Source organism: Nothobranchius furzeri, chromosome 1 (genome assembly GCF_043380555.1).
Source record: "Nothobranchius furzeri strain GRZ-AD chromosome 1, NfurGRZ-RIMD1, whole genome shotgun sequence".
In the NCBI taxonomy this organism is placed as follows: domain Eukaryota; kingdom Metazoa; phylum Chordata; class Actinopteri; order Cyprinodontiformes; family Nothobranchiidae; genus Nothobranchius; species Nothobranchius furzeri.
The window spans coordinates 93,033,244-93,043,512 of record NC_091741.1 but is presented as its reverse complement, the minus strand read 5'-3'; the positions used below and the strand labels follow the sequence as shown (position 1 = coordinate 93,043,512).

The 10,269-nt window shown below is 41.2% G+C and overlaps 2 protein-coding genes across 7 annotated transcripts in view; both read left to right on the top strand.

Annotated features, from left to right (window-relative positions):
- LOC107376386 (protocadherin gamma-C5) overlaps positions 1–10,269 on the top strand; it is a 344,488-nt gene that overhangs the window by 75,358 nt on the left and 258,861 nt on the right. The window contains exon 1 of one of the 6 annotated variants that reach the window (XM_070551641.1): positions 2,322–5,120. The exons of 4 other annotated variants lie outside the window; for them this stretch is intronic. In XM_070551641.1, coding sequence (XP_070407742.1) covers positions 2,730–5,120 — 2,391 coding nt within the window. In that variant the 5' untranslated portion in view covers positions 2,322–2,729. Of the gene's footprint in view, positions 1–2,321; positions 5,121–10,269 lie in introns of those variants that run through there. One more of the 6 variants, XM_070551682.1, reaches the window with a different exon arrangement.
- Positions 5,131–9,629, top strand: LOC107396858 (protocadherin beta-15-like). The gene has a single exon (XM_070551769.1). The coding sequence runs from the start codon at positions 7,133–7,135 to the stop codon at positions 9,548–9,550; it is 2,418 nt and encodes an 805-aa protein (XP_070407870.1). The 5' UTR covers positions 5,131–7,132; the 3' UTR covers positions 9,551–9,629.

The following is a 10,269-nucleotide window of genomic DNA, read 5'->3' as shown; positions in this document are numbered from 1 at the left end:
AGTGACGCTCTGGCACAGCTCCCAAAACAAAGGCTTGGTCACCCGTCATCAGTTTTTGACACTTCGAGTGTGAGAATGTGTTGGTTTCATGGGGGATTTCACATCAACAAGGCTACTGTGGGTGAGGTATTAGTTCACTGCTTCATCAGCTGTAGGAAAGATAGGTTGAGAAAAGGTTGGAGTTCTGCTCCAATCATATGAGGATTTGGATATTTCTGAAAGAAATACTTAGCGTTTAGACCTAATGAGAAGAGATGAAAATAATACACATTCATGGGAACCACTTTATGAGAGGACACAACCAGATCACAAACAAGCTGAGGAGTGGAGCAGAGTTTGTGATGAGCAGATCTATAGTGTACTCCTTGTTGTATGTATAGCTACTGAAAAGCTGCTTTAAATGGAAAAAGTCCAATAACTCAGGGAATTTCGCTGCACTGTGATGAGAGCGTGTGGGAATATGAATGTTCATGTCTCCCAGGATTAGGATATTTGCATGGGGTCGCAGATGGTTGTATATCTGACGAATCAGCGTTTTTGTTGAGGATGAAGATTCTTCTTCCTGAAGGAAAATAATGGAAAACACGAACTCATTTTTGACAAAAGCCTTTTTGCCTTTTATTCTACTGTGCTTATTTTTTAATCATTTGAAGAAAAAAAAAATATATATTTCTGTGTTAAATGTTTGGATTGTTTCTTTTTTATTGCTTCCTCATCAAATCAGTGGTATTTGTTACAGTGATTTAGACATTTAAATGAGACATCAGATTAAATTATCACACAAAAAATCCATGCCAAAAGAGGCATACATATTCTTTGATAATGTGAATTCAAGCAAATCAGCAAATGTATCAGGGGAGATGGCTTGTTTAAACTCACCATGTAAAACTATCTGGTTTTGGCTGGACTGGACCATGAACTCAAGAGCCAAAGATGTTTAAAAGAAGTAAAAAGCATGCTACATCTGCATTTATGCTATTGTGTCTGTTATTTGTGGTGATCCATTGCAGCCTAGGCATTTCTCTGAAAGTTTACCTGCACAGTTGTGCCCTTGATTTGTCTGAAGTCTCATCTGTTGATTGAAATAATAATTCAAAATGAAGAAACTAAAATGGCTTCATAGAACCTTTAAAGCACTTTTGAACAGTCTTGAAATATTATTTAATCCAAACAGATACCCTTCAGGACATAGCTCTGCCCTTTCCATAATCCAAAGTGTGCCTCCCACTAATTGTATTTGGGTTATTTAACTTTTTGATTTATATATGTTGTTGGTTATTTTGGGTGTTTAAATGTTAAGTTAAAACTGTGCAGGAGTCCAGCTGCAGTGTTACATGAGGGGGTGGCAACATGAATGTTCATGTCCCCCAGAATTAGGATTATTTTTTTGAGGATGTGCGGAGGCTGGTGAGGAAGTGGAACATTTCTGGTAAAATCTGGTTGCTTTTAGTCAGTCTTCTGGTTCGCACTTGAGGGTGGAGCGTCTTCATCCTGAAGGAAGATGATAGAATATTTGACCATAATACTTGATTTGACCAAAGCCTTTGTGCAGTTTATGCTAATTCACTTTCAATGTTTAATTTTATTTTTTTGAAAGCATTTTAATATATAATTTATGTAGGTGTGTTGATTTTGGTCAGTGACTAATGTGTTCTTACCTAATCAGTGACAACTGTCATGATTTAAACATATAATCACAAAACCAGGATTAACACATCACACAAGGCCAAACAAACTTACTCCTTTATTGGCTGCTGTGGCTTAAATCATTCAGATTAAAAATGTATTCATGCCAGTATAGCTTCCTTGGACTCAATGCTCAAAACTCCTGTGGCTGGACTGGACCTTTAGGCCAAAACCTGAAGATCTCAGAAAAAAACAACAGCTATGAGTTCAATTCTGCTACTAATTACATCATGTATGAGTTTAATAATGCATATAAACTACCTTGTAGTAGGCTCTCGTCTCATTTCACTCAAAGTCCGACTGCATAGCTGTGTTCTTCATCAGTAGAAATGATCTCATTTGTCAATCGAAATTAAGACATTAAACAGAAGGAACACGTGCTCTGATATAACAAGTAATTAACATTTTACATTTTTTTCATATTATCTGTGCTCTTTCTGATAAAATTAAAGGAGGACAAAAAATACAGATGACTCCTTTGCAATTGTTGCCCACCACTACTCATGGTCTATACTATATCTTATGTGTGTCTTTTCTAATAATAATCCATTTACTTGTGTTATTGTTTCATTACGAATGAGAAAGGATGCCCTGTGCAGATTGATGTGAGCTATACCTTTGATAATGTTTTCTGTAAAAATAAACGTTGTGGGATCAGATATATTTTAAAACAATTAACAATACATTATTTTTAATTTGCAATTCTGTCACATGAGAATAACACTGCATTTGAACTAATTAAAGAGGTTTTCATAATGACATAAAACATATTAAGTTTCAGCACTAAAATAGTTGCTGAAGAGTTTGATCATTTCTATGCAGTGGCTATATTTTATTTCTACTCAAGGTGTCAGTATAGACCAGATAAGCGTGTAACATTGACCGTGCTTGTCTTACATCCTCCATTACTGGGATTGGTCGGTGTGTGTTCTGTGCTATTTAAGACTGGTGGTCACAGCGGAGAGAAAATCATAGATTTGTGAGTAAATTATTTTACGGGTAAAAACGTAGTTTTGTCGCTTGTGGCATTAAGCTGCGCAACGATGGCATTTAGTCTGCGAATCGCATTAATCTGCGGACTCTTTGTTTTCTTTGTGCTGCACTGCGCTCACGGAGACCTGACCTATTCAGTCGAAGAGGAGCTGAAACACGGATCTGTCATTGGAAATATCGCAAAGGATTTGGGACTGGATTTCGGGAGACTGGCTGCGCGTAAAGCGCGTGTCGAAATGGAAGGAACTGATAAACAGTATATAACAATCAACCAGAAAAATGGGGATGTGGTCGTTGTAGGGAGGATAGACAGAGAGGAGCTTTGCGGGGAGAAGCCGACATGTGTTCTCAAATTCGATCTGCTTTTAGAAAATCCTCTGGAATTACAACGACTGTCTCTCCAGGTGCAGGATATAAACGATAATTCACCCGTTTTCCAAAAGGATGTAATGAAGCTGGAAATCGGAGAATCAGCCGATAAAGGAACAAGGTACCGTGTGACTGCTGCTCATGATTCAGACATAGGCCAGAACTCCGTTCAAAGCTACGTTTTGAATCAAAACGCGCACTTCGTGTTTAATATTCAGACATCCAGCAGTGGCAGCAAATATGGAGAGCTGGTTTTGGATAAAGAGTTAGACCGAGAAGATCAGAACGAACTGAGACTGCTGCTCACAGCTGTAGATGGAGGATCTCCTCCTAAATCTGGGACTGTAGTTATTCACGTCACTGTGCTGGATGCTAACGATAATGCTCCCGTTTTTACCGAGTCTGTTTATTCAGCCAGGTTACCGGAAAACTCTCCGGTAAAAACTCCAGTTGTTACAGTTAGTGCAACAGATGCAGATGACGGTGTTAATGGAGAGGTCACGTATGAATTTAGCAGACTGTCTGATAAAGCAGGGAAGCTTTTTTCTATTGATCAGAAATCTGGAGTAATCTTTGTAACAGGTGACGTAGATTATGAAGAAGGTCCTAGATATGAAGTTATGATTGAAGCTAAAGATGGATACGGACTAACCTCAGAAGTTAAACTAATAATTGACATAATTGATGTGAATGACAACGCCCCACTGATTAATCTAAAGTCCCTGTCCAACCCGGTACCTGAGAACGCACCACCTGGTACAGAGGTGGGCATCATCAACGTGCAGGACAGAGACTCTGAGAAGAACCGACAGGTCCGCTGCTCCATCCAGCAGAACGTTCCTTTTAAGTTGGTTCCTTCCATTAAAAACTATTATTCTCTGGTGACCACAGGACAGCTGGACCGTGAACTAGTGTCTGATTACAACATTACAATCAGTGCCACTGACGAGGGCTCTCCACCTCTGTCCTCCTCTAAAACTGTTCAGTTATCTGTAGCTGACATCAACGACAACCCACCTGTGTTTGAGGAGCAGTCCTACAGCGCTTATGTGAGTGAAAATAACAAACCTGGCTCCACTTTATGTTCCGTTAGTGCTCGAGACCCGGACTGGAGACAAAACGGTACCGTGATTTATTCTCTGTTACCTGCTGAGGTGAACGGCGCGTCGGTGTCCTCCTATCTATCAGTTAACGGAGACACGGGGGTGATCCACGCTGTCAGGTCGTTTGATTATGAACAGCTGAGGAGTTTTAAAGTCCACGTGATGGCCAGAGACAACGGTTCTCCTCCTCTCAGCAGCAACGTGACCGTGAGTGTGTTCGTATCAGATGTGAATGACAACTCTCCTCAGATACTGTACCCCGCCCCGGAGGGCAGCTCCTTCATGACCGAGCTGGTCCCCAAAGCTGCACACGGAGGCTCTCTGGTGTCCAAAGTGATAGCGGTGGACGCGGACTCTGGACAGAACGCCTGGCTGTCCTATCAGATAGTCAGATCCACTGATCCGGGACTTTTCACTATCGGTGTGCACAGCGGAGAGATCAGGACGCAGCGGGACATTTCTGAATCTGACAGCATGAAACAGAACCTGATTGTAGCAGTGAAAGATAACGGACAGCCCTCTCTGTCTGCCACCTGTGCCATGTATTTACTGATTTCTGATAACTTGGCTGAGGTGCCAGAGCTGAAAGATATTTCTTATGATGACAAGAACTCCAAACTGACCTCGTATCTGATCATTGCGCTGGTGTGTGTGTCCACCTTCTTCCTGACCTTCATCATCATCGTCCTGGGTGTGAGGTTTTGTCGCAGGAGAAAGCCCAGACTGTTGTTTGATGGAGCAGTGGCCATTCCCGGAGCTTATCTCCCTCCTAATTACGCAGATGTTGATGGAACAGGAACTTTACGCAGCTCCTACAACTATGACGCCTACCTGACAACAGGATCTAGAACCAGTGACTTTAAGTTTGTGTCATCTTACAATGACAACACGCTGCCTGCTGACCAGACTCTGAAGAAAAGTACCTCTGAGTTTGCTGATGTGTTTGGAAGTTGTGATTCTTCTCCTGAGGTAAGCATTTGCCCTTCATAAAAATAAAAAATAAATGAATTGCCTTGAAAAAAGGAATCAGATTATATAAAAATAATTTTCAATTAAATTTGTTTTGTGTTTAATTTGCCTTTTGAATCAGAGTCCAGCTAATGCTGCTTGAAAAATTCTCTTTTTCAATGAGGCTATTAAAATAAATTATTATTATTATTATTATTATTATTAGTAGTAGTAGTAGTAGTAGTAGTAGTAGTCGTCGTAGTCGTAGTAGTAGTAGTCGTAGTAGTAGTCGTATTAGTATTATTAGGAATATTAATATTATTTAAAAGCAACCCAATCCATCTGCATTGTTTGGGGTCATCTACACTTTTCGTTTTGTATTTCTGTCTTTAGTGCTGAATGTTCTAGTAGCTGCTGCCATTCACTATCTAGTTTTTTGTTTGTTTATTTCCCTTTGTTTATTTCTTTATTTTTTGTTACATATTTATGAGAAATCTTTATCACTGTGAGGAACAGCAAATGTTAAAGTATTTAAGACAATAAAATAAGGTTTTAATTTGTTTTGACGTCCTCTATAACAACTGCTTCATATAAAAAGAATGTTGTGTTGGATTTTGCTTGATTTGTTTCATGTTTACCCACCAAGATATTGAAAATAGGCTGGAGTTGTAATAACTTTTTATTTTATTTTGGTATCGTCATTTGTCCAACCTCTTTAAAATCAAATACAACTTATTTGTCTAACTCACCTCGTTTGGTCACCTGCATCATTGAGTGATGTTACAGTCAGTCTAGCCCCTCTTAGCACTCCTCTCTGACAACATGAACCAGTGACTTTAGGTTTGTTTCATCTTGCACGCTACCTGCTGATTACACTGAAGAAAATTCCCTCTAAGTTTGCTGATGTGTTTGTGATTATTCTGCTGATGTTTTAATTTCTTAGTGATTGGCAGCTAATCTACGATGCATTTTGTATCTGCTTTATATGAAGGTGGAGATGGGGTAAGGGAACTTTTACCCCCTGGTTTGTGGTTTCATCTTAGCATTCCTGAACAATCTGGACAAATGGATTTGTCTAACAACGTTTAAGAGTGGACCTGCTGCATTACTTTAGATTAGCCATTTGATCACATAAAATTTCACTTGTTTTAAAGCTTTTGAATTTGTCATAGAACAGCTCACGTCTGGTTTAAGTTTTACTTTAGTTTATCAGCATTTTGCACGTTTAATCCTGTAAGAGGTTTGTGTTTATTTGTATTGTTTTCATTTGAAACAGCTGTCAATTAAGCACAAACGTGATTACTAAAACTTAACTGAAAACGTGACTGCACTAGATAATCACCTGTGTGATGATGAATTGTCTGGGTTGTTTTAAGAATCAAGTTCACTTGATCTTTAATTTATCATAATTTTCGTTCGTTTGTTTTGTATTTGTTTTTTAAAACGCGAGTGAGAGAAACCTATCATCCGCAACAAAAGGGAAAATAAACAAAAATGGAACAATAATATTTTAAGACAACCAGAGAGTGTGGGAACATTTGATCACGCGATTGCGATGATGCTGGAGATTCGGTTGTGAAGTGAATAGAATGTCGAGGCAATTTTGATAGTTTTCCGATCATTGTGTAGAGAAAATACAGTGAAAACTGGTGTTTGCTTTGCGTTTTGATGCACTTAAACTGAAGCGAGGAGTGATTAACATTTTTTTTTAAGTTCGCTTTCCGTTTTGACAAAACATCCATGAAAGGAAACGCTGATGCATTATTCTAGTAACAGTTTTTTTCAGTATTTGTGAACAAGCTGTCATGCACCAACAAATACTCATGGTGTCAGTATGTAGTTATGAACGGGAGGGCGATAGATCTCTCCACCCTTTAGAAACAGCACATCCACCTTCACTCAGAGGCGGAACAGCCTTAGATGAAAATAGCTTGGTATAACTTGCGCTATTTATTTTATTTTGTATTTATTTTAATCTATTTGTACCTTCACACTTGCATTATTACACATCGAGGGCCTTTCTACTCGGAATAATGGCGCGTATTGCGTTTGCGCTGCACTGCGGCCTTTCTTTTGTTGTTCTGTTCCTTCACCCCGTCATCGGAGACGTGAGCTACTCTATTCCGGAGGAGATGAAACGCGGTTCCGTGATTGGAAACGTTGCTAAGGATCTGGGACTCGACCTGGGCACACTGTCGGCTCGGAAGGCGCGTATTGATACCGAGGATAACAGCGGCAAATACTGCATGATCAATTTTAACACGGGAGAGCTGATTGTGCAGGAGAGGATCGACAGAGAAGGTCTTTGTGAGAAGAAGCCGTCCTGCGTTGTTAAACAAGAGCTGGTTCTGGAAAATCCCCTCGAACTGCATCGAATTAACATCCACATCCGGGATATTAATGATAATTCTCCCCAGTTTAAGGAGGAATCCCTTAAATTCGAAATACGGGAATCAGCAGGTAAAGGTGCGACTTTTGTTCTTGATGAAGCGCACGATGCGGACATCGGAGATAATGCTGTGCAGGGCTACTCGCTCCAACAGAATGATTATTTCAAATTAAATGTCAAATCAAAAGGTGCTGGACGGAAATACAGTGAGTTGGTGCTCGAGAAGGAGCTAGACCGAGAGGAGAAAAAAGAAGTCGTTTTGTTGCTGACAGCTTTAGATGGAGGATCTCCTCAGAGATCAGGTACAGTAGTCATACACGTCACTGTGCTGGATGCTAATGATAACGTCCCAGTGTTCAGTCAGGCTGTTTATAAAGCCAGTCTGCCTGAAAACTCTCCTTTAGACACGGTTGTTCTTACAGTAACTGCTGCTGATGCTGATGAGGGAGTGAATGGAGAAGTTATTTACGGGTTTGATCACGTTTCTGATGAAAATCAGATGTTTTCTTTAGATCCTAAAACTGGAGAAGTGAATATAGTCAAAATTCTTGATTATGAAAAGAAATCATCTTATGAAATACAAATAAGCGCTAAAGATGGATTAGGATTAGCATCATATGCGTCTTTATTAATTGAAATAATAGATGTAAATGACAACGCCCCCGTGATTAACCTAAAGTCCCTGTCCAACCCGGTACCTGAGAACGCACCACCTGGTACAGAGGTGGGCATCATCAACGTGCAGGACAGAGACTCTGAGAAGAACCGACAGGTCCGCTGCTCCATCCAGCAGAACGTTCCTTTTAAGTTGGTTCCTTCCATTAAAAACTATTATTCTCTGGTGACCACAGGACAGCTGGACCGTGAACTAGTGTCTGATTACAACATTACAATCAGTGCCACTGACGAGGGCTCTCCACCTCTGTCCTCCTCTAAAACTGTTCAGTTATCTGTAGCTGACATCAACGACAACCCACCTGTGTTTGAGGAGCAGTCCTACAGCGCTTATGTGAGTGAAAATAACAAACCTGGCTCCACTTTATGTTCCGTTAGTGCTCGAGACCCGGACTGGAGACAGAACGGTACCGTGATTTATTCTCTGTTACCTGCTGAGGTGAACGGCGCGTCGGTGTCCTCCTATCTATCAGTTAACGGAGACACGGGGGTGATCCACGCTGTCAGGTCGTTTGATTATGAACAGCTGAGGAGTTTTAAAGTCCACGTGATGGCCAGAGACAACGGTTCTCCTCCTCTCAGCAGCAACGTGACCGTGAGTGTGTTCGTATCAGATGTGAATGACAACTCTCCTCAGATACTGTACCCCACCCCGGAGGGCAGCTCCTTCATGACCGAGCTGGTCCCCAAAGCTGCACACGGAGGCTCTCTGGTGTCCAAAGTGATAGCGGTGGACGCGGACTCTGGACAGAACGCCTGGCTGTCCTATCAGATAGTCAGATCCACTGATCCGGGACTTTTCACTATCGGTGTGCACAGCGGAGAGATCAGGACGCAGCGGGACATTTCTGAATCTGACAGCATGAAACAGAACCTGATTGTAGCAGTGAAAGATAACGGACAGCCCTCTCTGTCTGCCACCTGTGCCATGTATTTACTGATTTCTGATAATTTGGCTGAGGTGCCAGAGCTGAAAGATATTTCTTATGATGACAAGAACTCCAAACTGACCTCGTATCTGATCATTGCGCTGGTGTGTGTGTCCACCTTCTTCCTGACCTTCATCATCATCATCCTGGGTGTGAGGTTTTGTCGCAGGAGAAAGCCCAGACTGTTGTTTGATGGAGCAGTGGCCATTCCCGGAGCTTATCTCCCTCCTAATTACGCAGACGTTGATGGAACAGGAACTTTACGCAGCTCCTACAACTATGACGCCTACCTGACAACAGGATCTAGAACCAGTGACTTTAAGTTTGTGTCATCTTACAATGACAACACGCTGCCTGCTGACCAGACTCTGAAGAAAAGTCCCTCTGAGTTTGCTGATGTGTTTGGAGACTCTGATTCTTCCCCTGAGGTAAGAATAGGTCAGATGTTACCCATGTGAGCTTTGTCGTGAAAGAAAATAGGAACTTGTTGTGCTGTTTCAATATCACTTAAGCTTTTTGTGTGTGGTATGTGTGTGTGTGTGTGTGTGTGTGTGTGGGGGTGGGGGGGGGGGTGTCAAATATACACATTGAAGTTCATAATAACACCCAATTACAGAATCTGAAAAAAAACAACACATTTTCTTTAAGAAATTTCTATTGTAAGTGTTTACAGCTGTTTTTGGAATGTTGGGTCTACATCCCTCACAGAAAAAGCATTAGTAAAGATACCTTTGTCCACCGTGGTTTCAAATTCTGGTTCTAATTGAAGCAGAGAGGACTGAGTTAATGAACTAATTGAAAGCCTGGCTGGTGGCGTTAGAGGTAGAGGAAGAATAGTAGATGGCCAAGCCCTGACCACTGATGAATCTTAGCAGAGACTTTCGGTGAACATAGTCTGGAGCATCCAATGCAGATGTATAGTGTTTGATTTATGATGCATTTGGTAAGAAGAAGGTTTCATTTATGTGGCAAGGTGGAGAAATGAGGGCCCGGGTGGGATTCGATCCCCAGACTCCCGGGTGAGAGTCATGTGGTCTAACTAGTCAGCCAAAGGGACATCCCCTTGGCCAAGTAGCCAGGGCGCATGATCAATCGGGACACTGTGACAGGACGCTCACACTGTCACATTTAGATAAGTGAATTGAGCATTTTTGATAGTTTTGGTTGAGAAGTTATT

Coding starts and splice junctions, on each gene's coding strand:
- LOC107396858 (XM_070551769.1), top strand. CDS start 7,133: ATGGCGCGTATTGCGTTTGCGCTGCACTGCGGCCTTTCTTTTGTTGTT.